This window comes from Amborella trichopoda, chromosome 5 (assembly GCF_054954075.1).
Source record: "Amborella trichopoda isolate Santa Cruz 75 chromosome 5, AtrichopodaSantaCruz75HAP2 v2.0, whole genome shotgun sequence".
Classification (NCBI taxonomy): domain Eukaryota; kingdom Viridiplantae; phylum Streptophyta; class Magnoliopsida; order Amborellales; family Amborellaceae; genus Amborella; species Amborella trichopoda.
This window is the reverse complement of record NC_142340.1, coordinates 31,431,848-31,448,720: the sequence shown is the minus strand read 5'-3', so window position 1 is coordinate 31,448,720 and position 16,873 is coordinate 31,431,848. Positions and strand designations below refer to the sequence as shown.

Below are 16,873 nucleotides of genomic sequence, written 5' to 3'. Positions count from 1 at the left end.
AATAGGTCTAGCATAGGCGATAATGACTGTACTAGCCCAATCTCTCACCACTCCTATGCCTGCTTCACCTGGATTACCAAGTGAACTACCATCAAAGTTTAACTTTAAGCACCATTGACAAGGAGGAATCCACTAGCCAACAGGCCTTGCATTAACCAATTTGGAGAAAACCAGATTAACTAAATTCAACCGAACATCCGTCTCCATGATACCCCTACCTTCTTTAGTGAAAGAAAGCCAACTCCATGTGGAATGGAGTACACGACGGAGGATACACTCAAAGGAAAGTGCAAACCCTTCAAAGGTACGTCAGTTATGCTCTCTCTCCAAATTTCCCAGCATATAGCCCATCTAATAATTTGCCACAACTTAAGATCCAACTTTGGCAAAATGGGAAGACCAATTGAGAAATGATACCCAGAATATCCTAAGATAAAGCCACCATGAATCCTAGCACATTAAGAAAGAAATCCCAAATTTTCGAAGCAAATCGACAATGAATAAAAAGATGTGAAACATATTCACCATCTTCTTTGCACATCAAACAAACATTGGCTAAAACCTTACTCCTCTTGATGAGGTTGTCAACCGTTAAGATCTTATTTTCCCAACCAACCACAAGAAACACTCTATTTTGTGAAGTATCGGCCATTTCCACACTTGTGAAATCTGAGGCAATGACCATCCAAGGCGATCATGGAACAAAAGAGAGTACATAGCTTCACCGAAAACAATCCATCCTGTTTATGCTCTCCTCAACACTAGACAGAATCACTACTTCCTGCAATTGCGCCATCAGTGCAGTATATTGCATCACAAAGTCTTCTTGGACTCTATTATATGGAAACTGGATGGACCAAATCACTTTCTCCCCTACTAATTGGTAAGTGTCACTTATCAAGGCATTAGGATTAGACACTTTCGCAACTAAATCAGGGAATGATAATTTCAAAGGGCAGTTACCTAACCACTTCTTATGCCAAAAGGAGACTAGCGATCCACTTCCCACGCACCACCAGATATCTCTATGAAGATAAGCTTTACATGAATAGATATTTCTCCAAAAGGCCGATCACGCTGCACTTCTTCTACTCCCTCTAATTCAAATACCAAAACCATCTACACTATATTTAGCAATAAGAACCTTACACTAAAGCTGCTATTTGAAAAGCAAACTATGCCATCACCATTTAGTTAATAAGGCCTCATTCATCAAATATAATATTCTAATTCCAAGCCCCCCCCTCACTTTTAGGGGTATAGACCATGTCCCATCTAAGCAAGTGATATTTTTTGTCCTTCCCAAAAGACTCCCATAAGAAATTACGTATCATTCTTTCAATTTTTTTAACCACACATAATGACATTTTTAGAAGAGACATCTGATAGATAGGTAAATTTGCCTAACAAGATCGCAACAGAGTCACTCTCCCCCCAAGAGACATATACTTAGGTTCTCATAAATCCAGTTTCACTTGGGCACGTTGAATCACTCTATCCCAAACGGAGATGGGGAATCTTGTATAAAAAATTGGCAACCCCAAGTAGATAGGACAGGTATCAACTTTACAACCAAGGGTACGTCCCAACTCCTCAGTCATCTCATTAGTACAATTGACCCCCACCAAAGACGTTTTTGTAATATTGACTTCAAGACTCACAACCACTTCACAACACTTTAAAAATCTGCCAATATTCTTCTTCTTTGCCTCCGCAAAGATAAAAGTGTCATCTGCGTATTGAAGATGAGAAATAATAGGTCCATCCTAACTAATAGGAAAACCCGAAAAGATACATCTATTCACCACATTAGTAAACATAAGACTAAAGCACTTAGCATAGATATTGAAAAGAAATGGTGATAAAGGATCCCCTTGACGGATACATCTAGTGGCTTTAAAGAAACCTTTTGGGCAACTATCAATCAGCATCGATAAATACGCGGAGGATAAACAACCATAAATCCAGCTCCACCATTTCACTCCAAACCCTATATCCAATATGATCCACAACACCAGATTCTCCACAAACGACTCTTGAATAAAAACACTCTTGAGCCACTAGCACACTATCAGTTATTAGCCTATTTTGGATCAAGGCTGCTTCTGGTCCTGAAAGTACAAACTGTAGAACATTCTTTAACCTTATCGCCAAAACCTTAGCAATAATCTTACCAGCTGACCTATTAGCCTAATATTAGAGAGCTCCACAATAACATATCTTTTTGGAATAAGGGCATTAAAAGTTGAATTAATCCCCTTGAATAACTTCCCCCTTAAAAAACAATTATGCACCATCCCTTGAAGTTCCCCAAATAGCATAGACCAAAACTTATAAAAGAAACACAAAGGGAAACCCTCTGGCCCTGGTGCTTTATCACCTGCCAAAGAGAAAATTGTAGCCTTCAGTTCTTCCATAGTTACATCCTCTTCCAATATACCAGCCAAATCCACCAGGAGATTTTTAAATGGAATACGGTCCATCTTGGGAGCAAAGCGAACTTCCGAGGTAAAAGCGTTACGAAAGTGTTCAATGACAGCCCGATCATGCCCCTCTTTATCATCCGGTTCTATGAATGGACAACTCAAAAATGTCGTTCTGCCTCCTACGAGCACTAGCCATAGAATCAAAAAAACTTAGTGTTCAGATCCCCTTCCTTAAGCCACTTGACACGGGACCTCTGCCTCCAATAAATTTCTTCGGTGCTACGGAATTCATTCGAGGAGTTTAACTTTTTGGATCCTTGATAAAAAAAACTTTGCTCAAAAAACAAGCCTTCATTCTGCATAGTCTTATCAATTTTCTGAATTTCCTCCACCACCCTAACAATTTTGGCACTTAACTTATACTTATTTTCTTCCTTCCACCCAATCAGCTTATGCTTTACATTAAGCAATTTTTGTGTAGCTGAATATTTAATGAACCATAGGTGATAGTATTTACCAAAGTTGCTCTATTTTATTTTATTTTCCTTGATATGTTAATCATGTGAATAGTGGGTGGGACATCATGTTGAGGTCCAGAAGCCTTTTTCTTGAGCAAAAGATTTTTGAAATAAGAAATTTATTAGAATATATATGAGTTAAACAATTTAACATGGTGGGATGTTTCTATAAGGCCTTAAACAATCCGATTAAGACATCACGTCCAAATTTTATCATAACATGTAATTTTGGTGTAAAAAATTCTTAAGATTATCTTTATTTTCATATCTAATTATAAAATTTTAAAATTAAAAAAGAGTTAAAATTAAATAGATGTATAAACATATGAAAATCTTGAAAATAAACAGTCTAGATAATATATTGCAAGATGCACTATTTCTGAGACTCAAATTTTTTTTTTTGCCACATTCATACATTTCGATATCGAGATGATCAATTAAAAAGGTTTTCAACTTTAAAACAATCTTTTCCGATGGACTTTGTAGGTGCATCTTTAATTCTACATTTTTAGGTTGTACCCTTATATAAACTTTTTCCATTAAAATTTCACCGATATCTTTTTATTTAATTTCAAAACACTCATCAAAATACAAAGGACTATGAGTTGAAATAATTTAAAACGTTTAAACTATTAATTGTTGAGAAAGGAAATAAATATCAATCGTAACACCACCCATTTATTTTAATTAAAGGAAACCCATAAGCGAACATGCACATTATATAGCAAAATGATCATTTCCACAAGTGAAATGTATAGATTAAAAATTATGAAAGCCCATTCATTCTACCTATTTGAGAAGGCCAGGTTCATACACTATACTCGCATTGAAAAAATCTGCATTTTCCTTCCAATATAACAAAATACCCACTGTATAGCATACAATGACTAGGCCCCAAACGCATACTACCAAATGCAGTTTGGGGTCAATTAAAGGGTTGATTAGGTTTCCCCCGATCAGATCCCAGACAGCCCGAATTTTCTAAATCCAAATAGATCCTGCTTCTTGGATCTCGAAATGGATAATGCTACTGAGAGAGGTGCATAATGTTGCGACCTGAGGTTGTAGGTTTGAATCCAACAGTTGAGGAAGGGTATTCAAGCTCATAGCTCAACTAGGAGGTACATGATGTTGCCACCTTGAGCTTTTGTGTTTGAACCCAACCTAGCTATCAACAAGAAGAAGAAATGTTGCAATTACCAGACTCGCTACATGTAAACACGACATACAAACATACTCCCATACTCAGGTTAGGTCCGCCAATGATCTCCTGCGGCTCCTCCCCGCCACCATACTCCTGCGCCTTTCTCTGTCATTGATAGGTGAAAACCGAGGACCACCTTCATACCCACCCCCACCATCACTGTTACCATCACCCTCATCATCCCCACCAACCGCGTTGTCACCATCACCATCATCATCATCATCATTGTCGTCGTCGTCATCATCATCATGAATATCATAGATGTCATGGGTATCATCGTCATCCAATAGGTCCTCAGACCTCAGCCTCTGCATCAAATTGGGTCCCCCCAAACCCCCGACCCCATGATAAAATCTCCCGAGCCGCCTCATCCTCGCCGTCTCCAAAAGCAAAAAGTCCAACCAATCTCTGTCATACGCGTGGGCCCCACTACCCCCACCATGTTCTATAACATAGTCACCAAGCACAATAGCACCAGGCATTGTAGACCTAATCGTGCTCATCACATCATCCCTCTCTCTCTCTTGCTCCATGCGGGCCCAATCCCTCCGCCTTGCAGGGTCCACCTCTTGCCTACCCGCCCCTTTGTGCTTCGTCCTCATATGCCGCCTAAGCTCCTCATATGTCCCTGAATACATACACGAGCCTTGCACACACCCCCTTCTCTTTGTGTTCAAGAACTCTCGTGCACCATCCACCACTGTCCACCCCTTCACCTGACCTCGACAAAGAGGACAAGTAAGCTCGCTTGAGCAATCTCCAACATTAGTTTCAGTAGGGGGATAGCATCTTGGGGTTTTCGAGGTGGTGGCATAAGCCTTCTTGAATTGGTTGAGGCAGTTAGAGAATTTGTAGCCAGTGCCACACATGTAAGGGCGGCAACCCTTGTCATGGGAGGAGCATAAAAGGAGGACTGCATTGTGGGGGTACTCCATGCACACGGAGCATGTTGCATCTTCCCAATCTTTCTTTGAGGTAGGCTCTTTTAGGGTTTGTTGCCCCTTATTTTGGCTCCGTGTCATTACAGTGTAGGGTGAGGATCTAGTCCTTCGGGTCATTCGATGAAGTCTTGTTCTTGCCATTTCAAGCAAATTGGCTGCTGAAAGGAGGGAGAAGTTGGAGACATTTCACATCAGGAAAAGAAACTAGATTGCAAAAAATTTCATAGCCAAGAAAGTCTCAAAACAAAGTTCAACTATGATTATCAGTTTTCCAATTCTTTTTTTCATTCTATGTTACCTAGACATGGATGCGCATGTGGCATTGGACACATCCAAGGTGTAAGATTCAGCAGCCAAAATTTGAGAAATTGTAAGAAACATCAATACAAAGTATACACATGCATAGTGCAACATAAAATAGTGAACAAAATTTTGCACTATTAAGTAACATATATAATGTATAATAAATATACAATAAAAGTAAAAACATTAAGAATGTGGGAAATTTACATATGGACTTAAAATAATATCGCGGAAATAAAAAAAAGTATATAGTTTGGGACAATTTACATAGGTCCAAAATTTTCAAATTTTTTATTTCAATTTTACCTTGACTTGAAAGTCTAACTTTTGAACAACCTAAAAGACAAGATTTTTGAACCACCCAAAAGACAAAGATACTAAAGATTTGGGTGGTTTGAAAAACTAACTTCAAACAACCAAAAACACAACAGAAATGTTCAAATAGTTTGAAAGTTGGATGATCAGACTGCCCTAAACATATATAGAAAGTACCAAATGTTCCAATTCAAAAGTCCAATATTTGAACTGCCCAAACACTCAGTATTCTTATTGTCTTTTGCGCAGTTCAAAAATTAGATATTCAAATTATGAGTAAAATGGAAATAAAAAACTTGATAAGTTTAAACCACACCATAAAAATGCCCTAAAAAATAATCGACCATTTTTTAGTTCCAAAAACTATGTTGGGTTCTATAGGTAAATCTCCCCAAGAAATAGTATCAAAACATAATTTTTTCATAAAATTCATGAAAACTACTCAAAATAATGAACCGAAAGTGTTTCTAAAGTACAAATCAAAGGAAAAAAAAAAAACACTATTTTAATGTATTTAAGAGACAGCCCAGTGACAGATCACTCCAAGTTAAAGATTACATTTATAAAACCAGATTTATGAAACGTAGGGTTAGCTTTACTTGGAATCATAAACAATAAATGCAGCTTTTCCCTGCTTCTTGAATGACAAACCCAGCCTGTCCCTAACAATAAATTATTGCTAATTTTCATCAGGGAAATTTATCAAAAAACACCAAAGAGAAAATATATGTAATGTCTCACACATTTCTTTTGATTCAAATTCTAAAAGTCCATCACATGACACAATCATAAGTAAGAAAATAGCAGGTATTTAGGTGTGTTTTGATAAATGTATGAAATGTTCAATACTAGATACTTTAGGTGTGTTCTGGTAAATTTCTCATTTCACTATTGTGAGCCAGCATGGTCACAATAATAGGACAAATTTAATGGAAGTTACAGAAATGTACAGACTGTGCATGTTAGCACGTGTGTTAATATGGATATCAGCGTCGACACATGAAATATTGTCCATTTTGGAGTCTCTGAGCAACAAAGGCCTTTATTTATAGTGAGGAAAGAGTAAAAAGGTTTAGGGTAAATCCGTAAATGGCTATATAGGTTTATCCTCCTGCACTACATATCAAAGTCTGAGGTTCAGTTGGACCAACAGCATAGGTACGAGGCAGGGCCACAGCGATAAGTGGTTCATCCGGGTTGAAGATAAAAGGTGGGCCTGTTTACCCAGAAGAAGCACCAATAGCATAATCCAATCGCTACCGCCCAGTCGTTATCATGGTTGGAGCATAGGCAGCAGAGGCATGGGTAGGGGTCAAATGCAATCATCTACAAGGTAGGTTGAACCTATTATTATCGAAAAAGATGGATAAGTATTTTAGATGGATTAGGGAATGAACAAATTCAATATATATATATATATATATATATATATATATATATATATATAGAGAGAGAGAGAGAGAGAGATTGGGGCATGATAAAAAAAGAGCCAAGATGCCCCATTTAATGCATATTTCATTATTAGTCCAAGTTAAACGAAAAGTCTTTTGCAATATAGAAATAAAACAGAGAAATTCAAGAACAAAACTATGTGATCCGACCTTCAATAATATTTTATTCACTTTCTTCCCAAACTATATATTTGACGATTATAGATGCACATGACATTCTTTTACTGATACATATAAACATTATTTTTCTACAAGTTATATATATGCATTCTTTTCTACAAGATAACTCTAGCATTCCTATTTATAATAGATAATAGATTAAACTTGAGTATACATGTATAAATGCTTAATAAAAGTCAAAACAGAAATTTCACATCAAATATATGTTCCTTTTTCCATTTTTAAGCTATAATTGGTAGGCAGTTAAGAATGTTGCTACGTTACACAAGCACTCCAAAATGGAAAGAATTTTAAATGTTGACACTGACAACTGTGTTGATACACCTTGAGACATGCAGAAAATGATACTGTATGTGGGTAATTTCCAATAATTTATGTTCCAGTTCATCGCATCATGTGCTAGAAAAGTCGGACTTATATGGTGACCATACCTGGGTCCATATTATAATTTACATCATGAAGATGTTATTCTAGGGACCAGCTGATCCCATCGTTCTAAGAGGAGCACAAAGCTGCAATTACTGGTTAAGCTTCCAAGACAAGCTAGCCCTATATTTAAAATATCGAGTTCAATAAATGTATTTTTTAACAAAAAGTGATCTTTCCTTGTCTCATGTTCATTAAAATGTATGTAAATAGTGTTTTACTCCAGACTTCCACTTAGTGCACTTTGAATAGTTTTAATGCTTTATTTAAGTAGTTTTCAACCATTTTTTAGAAAGAGCAAGTTTTATATAATAATTCTTATATTTTATATTTTCTCATATATTTTCATGCATGCGTCTTTTAGTGCAGATGTCATGTAGTGTCTCAAAATTTGGCTGCCGAATCTGACACCTTGGACACGTGTCAAATATGATGCACATATCCATGTCTACGTAACATAGCTATGTAGGGACAAAAAAAAAAAATCAACCAATAATTAAAGAAAATGGAATTATATATGTTTTAACATATGTAATTGGGCTCAGGCTTGACTGGCTAGCAATTGACATTTAGCAGCACTACATCTTGAGTTTAATTCCTACCACTGAACTGTCAATATATATATATATATATATATATATATATATATATATATATATATATATATATATATATATATATATATATGGGTTATGTTAGGGTGATCACAGTTGAGAGAATTTTATAATTTTACTGAACATATTTTGGACAATTTTATGCCCTTGTTTTGTACATGGAGTACTTTTTAGTAAGGGTATTTTTTGTCAGTAGGAGGGGTGTGACATCACTACATGGAGCATACTAGTGACATTTCGTGCTCCATATGGGTGATGTCACACCCTTCCTAATGGCTAAATATACCCTTATTAAAAAAATATTATCTTACAAAACAAAAATATATAAGTGTCCAAAATTTATGGTGTACAATTATAAAATACTCTATAGTGTAAGCACTGTAACATAACTCTCTCTCTCTCTCTCTCTCTCTCTCTCTCTCTCTCTCTCTCTCTATATATATATATATATATATATATATATATATATATATATAAGTTCTAAGAGCATAAGTATTTGATAAGCATCTAATTTGGAGACAACGATGGCAATAAATAACTCAAACAATAAATTAAAAACAAAGACTAATAATTTTGTCTGGACTTAAAATTCTTTGAAAAATCTCCAAACAGCTAAGAAAACCTAATTTTTTTAACTTACTAATACTATATTTTCAATTTCATATATTCATATGTTTCATAACTTTTACAATTTCCATAAATTTTCTTTATCATGTACGGGTTTCTCAGAGACGTATCTTGATTTTGGGTCTCCACTCCTTCACATTTAGCGAGCCGAGAACTGTCTCGGCATTTGGGTTACATAGGTCATAACAGTTGGAAAGAAAATGCAACTTGCCAATTCAAATGGAATCCAGTCAAAAGAGCTAAGAAGTCAAGTTCTGTGCAGACTAGTTGCACAGGCCTCGGCAAGAGTAAGGTGAATCCCCAATATATTTTGGCAACTCAAGACTCATGTAAAGCTGTATAAGTAACATCAAAGCCATCCAAAGCATTAACCTCATGTAATTTCCAATGACATTAATCTCCATCTCCAACTATACAAAGAACTACGAACATGCAGACATGGATGCATGCCTGCATGTGCTCAAGCATGCACGTGTAAGCACATGCACACACACACAGAGGTCATATAAGGAGCAACAGCATTCTGACTGCCAGAATAAAGAAGCTTTAAACATATATCTGAACTTTGACAAAACGTTCGCTCATTTATGATTACTTCCTAAAATACAACAAAAAATCAAGCAGATATATCATCTGCAATCAAATTTGGGCACCCAATAAGGAAGGGATCAATTATGTCAGCATGTGATAGCTGATATCTTGATTCAGCATGTGACAGCTAAAGATCAAAGCATTAGCACCACAAGCAAGTAAAAATGAAAATGTGACTAATTAAATTGCAGTACTCTAAAATACCAGCAAACCTATTTGAATAACAACGAAACTCTAGAGACCAAAACCTAATGATTACTCTTTGAATTATTGGATATGATGGTATAGAAGGTTGGCAAGTTGAACATGGTGCAGATAATTATATAAGCACGATGTATAAAACTAGGTGGCAATCTCAAACTTTTGATAAGGAAATCCCCCACCCCAATTTCCTTTGGACACTATTCACAGCACACTTCATTTCCAGTGTTGAAGAGAGGTAAAATGAATTTAAGAAAGAGGTCTTCGACAAAAAAAAAGAGGTCTTTGAAAAAAAAAGATAACTAAACCATTTTTATTAATAACTGTTACGCACTGAATAAAGAAATTACAATGATAAAATTGAGTATGGCAGGCCCTCAGTTTGTGACTTCCTTTCTAGCACTACAAGTGTGTGTACCATACATTTCAAAAAAAAAGAAAAAGAAGAGAAAAGAATAAAGGAAGTGTATGTATCCAACATAAAATAATACAAGGGCTAGGCCAAATGGTCTGCAGATGAAGTGCAGCAATATACTTTTTGCAATCCTTGTTTTAGGATAGTATACTGAATTACTAAAAATATCCATCCTTCAGGAGCAACCTACTTTTACTTTTGTAGATAACAGCAACCATGTGTTTGAAGTATGGGTATGGGAAGCCAGAACAACTTGCATTTAAGCAACTATATTGGTTGGAGTATGGGATATGAGAAGTTTACAAAAGGTGTTTATGATGCCCCCGGGTTAAACCAAAACTAAGTAGATAAAAGATGGTATATCAAGTTCCACCATCAGCTGCAGTAAAGTTAGCTCAATCCAGATCAGCTCCGTCTATGGCAAGACATAGGGTTCGATTACTGCATTAAAAGGCTAGTTCCCAACTCAACCAAGACATGATCATCATCATTAATGATCCGATCAAAGATAGAAACACCACAGATATACGTGGGTCAAACATGGGATTACAATGAAGAACCACAATACAAATGGACAACCAAGCAAGTTACTATCCTTTCGCTTGACGGATTAGTGTAAGTTTCTTTTTTTTCACTATGGATTAATTTAAGTTTTAAATGGCATAAGTTTACTTCACTGAACTAAACTAAATTATTGGATCAGAAGAGAGCTCAACAGCACCATTTGAACAACGAAACAGACCGTATATAGTTCATGGTAATAAAGTTAATTATTGGACCAGAAGAGAGCCAGTGGCATTTGGTCAGTAAAATAAATTATAGAAATGTATCAGCTACCACCACAGGTCTTTCCATCATCCAACATTGGTTGGACAATAACGTTCTTTCACCAGTCAAATCAACCACGACACTCTTTGGATATCAGATTCTGATCAGCGAGTATGGCAATCATGTGCTCCCTAATTTCCCTTTAATTTTTATACAACTCAAAACTTATTATACTATTCATAAAGTCTATGAATAACATGTGCATAGAGCTCTACATTATAAAATAGATTTCTAGGGAGGCACATCGACAGCTCCAAGAGAAATGACACCATTTCTCCTAAGGAGGACCTTCTCTTGTATTAAACCATATAGGTCACAAACCGATTCTAGTAGAGATGGACAATTTTCAAATTATTTGAAACTTCTCCACAACATTGTAACTTCTCTGATAAACAGTAAACCACAAGAGAAATCGACACATTTCTTAGTGAAATGTGGTCCACCCAGATGGAGCAAGTCAGCAATTTTCATCCAGTTACACGAGTCTGATGTGGAGCATCAAAGGCCTTGAGTATTATCCAGAGGCAAAGCACAAAGTTCAACACTTCGTGAAGGAGTCTTCAACTATTTTCGGTCAAAGACAGTCTCCAATCCATGGTAACTCACATCAAGAAGAAGTCCAAAGTCCCCAAAAAGTCTCATGCAACAATGCTTCAGGTAGCATAATATGCATGCATCCATGCCCATACATAGGTAAGGCCTAGATACAGACACAACCAAGTGCATATTTTTTGGCATCCAACATATCCTAAAGACTAAAATATGTTGTAATCGTTAGGAAGGTATGGAAGTATAGAGAAATCATGCTAGACCAATGTTTTAAAATGCGGCCGCATCATACAGGATGCGCTTGCATCCGCATCCCATTCAGGCGCATATGCGCCGCATCAGGCCACATCATGGCCGCATCCCGCATCATGGTTGCATCTTGCCCGCATCTGTTTCCACGAAATTTTTTTTCGAATTTGCCCCCCGAGGAGGGGCAAAATGGTCTTTTTTTTGTTCCAATGTTTAGGGAAACTGTTTGGGGGGGTTACTATACCCCCTAATCGAAGATTTCCAGCCACTTTTGTGGCATTTTTTGCATCAAATCGAAGGAAAAAAAAAATTTGGCAAAAAAAGTTTTTTCATCCAAATCTTCGATTTGGCGGTTGTTTGATACTTGGATGTTCATTTGATGCCTTTTATTGTTGATTTGGGGATGTTAAGGTGAATTTGTGATAAGAAATTGGGGATTTTAGAGGCCGTGAAGAAATCAAGCACTACTTCACAGAGTCGGTAAGTTTTTATTCCTTTTTGTACATTAATACTTTTATACTTATTATTGGGACAATGTCTTCTTCCTAATCTTCTAGTAACAAGGATCCGGCTTGGAAATATGCTAACTAAAAAATCTGAAAGATAGAAATTGTGTAGTATGCTTGCTCTGTGGAAATACTTATATGGGTGGTATTTTTTGACAAAAAGAGCATTTAGCAAGAATTTCTGGGAATGTAAGAGCATGCCCACAAGCTACAGATGATATAAAAAAGGAGATAAGAGAATATTTGGATAGATTGAAAAAAGATAAAGAGAAAAAAACAAAGGGAAAAGAAAGGAATTACTTGATGATGTGCAATTATTTGATGATGTTGATGATGATGATGATTATATGTCTGAAGTTGCTATGAGGCAAAGGGGTACTCATACTCCAACCTCGAGAGAGAGGGTTATAAATCATGGTGGTAGTGCTGAGAGAAGAACACCTCTCTCTAAGGGGCCAATGGATTCTTTTTTCACCCCTAGCCCCGAAATTGTGGTTCAGAAGAGAAAGAAAAAAACAAAACAAACCACAATTGACAATAAATATAAGAAAGAACAAAGGAGGTCGGTATGCAAGTAGATTGCAAAGTGGATTTACATGGCTGGCATTCCTTTTAATACTATAACTCTGGATAGTTTTGCATGTATGGTCTAGGCAATTGGGTAGTATGGCCCAGGACTTATTCCTCCTTCACTACATGAGGTTAAGGAGCCCTTGTTGAAGGATGTTGTATTTGATGTGAATAAAATTTTGATTTCTCAGAAAGAAGGGTGGGAGAAATATAAGGCCACTATTATTTGTAATGGTTGGTCCGATGGGAAATCAAGGGCATTCATTAATTTTTTGGTTAACTGCCCAACAGGTACTTTTTTTGTTAAGTCTATTGATGCATCAGACAAGTCACATGATGGTATATACTTATCTGGCTTGATGGATGAGATTGTCGATTTTGTTGAGGAGCAAAATGTGGTACAAATTATCACTGACAATGGTGCCAACTATGCTGCAGCTGGGCATTCTTTGAAAAGGAAGCATATGTTTTGGATACCTTATGCAGCTCACTGTGTTAATCTTATGTTTAAGGAAATGGGTACAACATCTTTATTTAGTGGGGTGATTTCAAGAGCTATATTTGTTGTTGGATTTATTTACAATCACACCATAGTCCTAAGCGTGATGAGGTCTTTTACAAAGAAGAGAGAATTAGTGAGACCAGGTATCACTAGATTTGTCACGTCATTTCTCACTCTTCAAAGTCTAGCCAAGCAAAAAAGTACCTTGAGGACCATGTTTGCTTCAGAGCAATGGAGTGACCATGTTTGCTTCAGAGCAATGGAGTCAAAGCAAATGGTCAAAGCATAAGGATGGGAGAAAGGCTGAAAAAATTATTTTGAATACATCTTTTTGGAGTCAAATAATTATTGCATTGGTGGTGGCTCACCTTTTAGTGAGAGTGCTTCGACTAGTTGATGGTGATGCGAAGCCCGCCATGGGCTACATACATGAGGCAATGACTAGGGCAAGAACTGAAATAAAAGATGTTTTAAAGGATGATGAAAATATGCGCAAGGCTATGCTTGAAATTAAATGGGATACCCAGCTTCACAGGCACCTCCATTCAGCCGGTTATTTTCTAAGCCCATCTCTTCACTACAAGCACCCATCCATTGAGTCAGATCGTGTAATAAATGGTGGGTTCTTAGATGTGCTGGAGAGGTTGGTGCCAGACAAAGATATCCATGATGAGATCCAGAGCCATGAATTGATTAAGTTCAAGTTAGCCTTGGGAAACTTTGGGAGAGATATTGCCACTTGAAATAGGGACACTACAGATCCAGGTAAAGACCAAAAGCCCAAAAATAATCTTACTTGTCTCTTACTTTATGTATAGTTCCATTGTTTATTTTATACCCTTAATTTTTAACTATATTCTAAATTATAAAATATTATACAGCTTCATAGTGGGCATTATATGGAAGCGAGACACCAAATCTACAACGTCTCGCTATTCGAGTGTTGAATCTCACATGTAGCTCATCTGGGTGTGAGCGCAATTGGAGTGCATTTGAGCATGTAAGTCCTTTACTTCTTATTCCTTAATCCTTATTTCTTGAATTTCAATTTTCTAATCTAAAATCTAATTTATCTGATTTCAAATGTCTACCACAGCTCCATACAAAAAAAAGAAATAGGTTGAAGCAGAAAAAGTTGAATGATTTGGTTTATGTGCGGTATAATGAGTGGCTTAGGGAGAGGTATGAAAATCGCACGAAGCTCAACCCTATTCAATTATATGAAGCTGATGGTGATTCCATAAGTGAGTGGACCGTGGATCCAAGACGAGCGTGCGTTAGAGAGTGAGGATCTTACATGGCTTGATGTCGAGCTAGAACCAGGGGTTAATGAAAAAGATCGACCTAACACTAAAGCACAAAGGAGTAGAGGAGTTGCTAGGTCTAGTCGCACTCGTACATTAGCTTCTGAGGTCGAGGAGGAAACTGACTCAAAGGAGACCGATGAAGAAGAATACATGGAGGCCGTCGAGGATGATATTGATGATGCGCATGACGACTCTCAAGATGACTTGTCTGAATGATATTTGGAAAAAATGAAGTTCAAATTTCAAAATTGACTCTCAAAATGTATGATGGTAGTAAGTTATTAACTATTAACTCTTCTTGAGCTTGACTTTTGGTTTGTATTTTGTAATATCACTATTTTGTGCTTATGGTTGTACTTATGGTTGTTGATGGTTGTGCTTATGGTGCAAATTTGTGCTTATGGTTGTTGGTTGTTGAATGCTTTATGAAGCTCGTTTCAAGTTCTAGTTTCTATCAGGGGATAGTGGACAACTAGATACAGAATCTCCGACAGCTAATAATTTTGAAGTTAATCATTAAACTAAAATACCTACTATCACATATATCACCTTCATTTTTTTTTTCTATGCATTAACTTATTTTTTTAGAATTTTTAGAATTTTTTTACATTTATTGACCGCATCATTGCGATGCAGCCGCATCCGGGCCGCATCGGCCCCCCACCGCATCAGGGCCGCATCTCGCATTTTAAAACACTGTGCTAGACAATAAAACTAATTGCTCGATCTTGGAGAAATGGGCACTGCACCTTCGGAACTGTACATGGAATTGATCCAAGGCCATAGTCACAAGTTTGGCAAAGAAAGTGAGCAGAATCTCCTATTTGACAAGTACAAATAATATGGCGGTTTTGGTGGGAAACTCAGGCAGTGGGGCATCAAGGGAACACCTAATGATAGCAACATCATTCTTGTCACAGTGGATGTGATCATGCAGGTTATTAAAGAATCACAAGCATGGGGCAGCATGACCAGACACTTCATTCGGAGTGATAACTAGGATCTTGTACATGTCCAAGGGGGACTTAAGAACAGCTAAAATTAGTTTTGCACAATGATGAGGTGGACTAAAAGGACGTATCACCATGTTATATGGCGTAAAGTTGCCTCAGCAGCTTTCAAGATATAGTCCTTGTTCCAACAAGGAGAATGCTGCCATAATGAAGATCAAGGATTCAAAATAAAGATATCAAGACCCACAGAAACCTGAATGTAACTGCCAATCAAAGAGAAGGATATCTGCTTACGCATCCCAATACCTGATGTGAGATGCATCAAATGCGATTAAATGCAACATTAATTTATCTAGTTTAATCAGATCAGTATTTGGTAAGTCAGCCAGCCAACTCATGCGTCTACCCTAGTTTTCTAAGGATTTAGGACCTGAAACACATCCCAAAACACTATAAATCCATTTCCATCTCAGATCCAGGAATCGGAAGCTCCAAAAAACAGTGCAGATCTGATGAGCTTTAAAGAATTAAAATGAATGGTCCAAAAAAATTACAAAAAATAACATTTCTAAGGTTCAAAATTATATTCATATGATGGTCCAAAAAATTACAAAAAGAAACATTTCTAAGGTTCAAAATTCATTTGTATGAATGGTCGAAATTTTTTACAAAAAGGAGCATTTCTAAGGTTCAAAATTCATTCTTTTTATCAGATTCATGATCGTGGTGGTCTAAATGATAAACCTGAAAAATCGGATCCAAAATCCATCACCAAGATGGATTCTGGGAGGGTGACTCAACATAACAGGTGCGTCCCCAGTTTATTTGGAAGTATATGTAAGTTTAAACAGTTAACTATGAGAGATCCACCATTTAACTTTCTACCTCATGATTATATTGTTACTTGAGTCTAACAGTAACAGATAGGGGAGTATGTTGATCAAGGGATTCCAGCACAAGCAACTAGACATCGAGCTGATATAAATTATCTTGGTCCACATGCACAAGAAAATAAAGCACCAACATGTTAGCATTGTTTGGCATGGTTTTTTTTTTTTGATAACGTTAACCTTTAATTTAAAAGAAAGAGGAGTACAAAAGCCTTGGCATACCACAAAAAATGATGCTCAAGGGTGAAAGAAAGGAAAGAAAAGTGGGATCGAGGCCTCTTTTAAGAAGTTATCGTAAAGAGGGACA

General features: G+C 36.8%; 1 protein-coding gene across 5 annotated transcripts in view; it reads right to left on the bottom strand.

Annotated features, from left to right (window-relative positions):
• Positions 1-3,680: 3,680 nt before the first annotated feature.
• LOC18432717 (uncharacterized) overlaps positions 3,681-16,873 on the bottom strand; it is a 52,410-nt gene continuing 39,217 nt past the window's right edge. For 2 of the 5 annotated variants that reach the window (XM_088866473.1, XM_088866475.1), the window contains exon 2: positions 3,681-5,247. In XM_088866473.1, the coding sequence (XP_088722599.1) occupies positions 4,190-5,230 (1,041 nt within the window). In that variant the 5' untranslated portion in view covers positions 5,231-5,247 and the 3' untranslated portion in view covers positions 3,681-4,189. Of the gene's footprint in view, positions 5,248-6,931; positions 7,052-16,873 lie in introns of all 5 variants that reach the window. The other 3 variants (XM_088866471.1, XM_088866472.1, XM_088866474.1) reach the window with 3 other exon arrangements.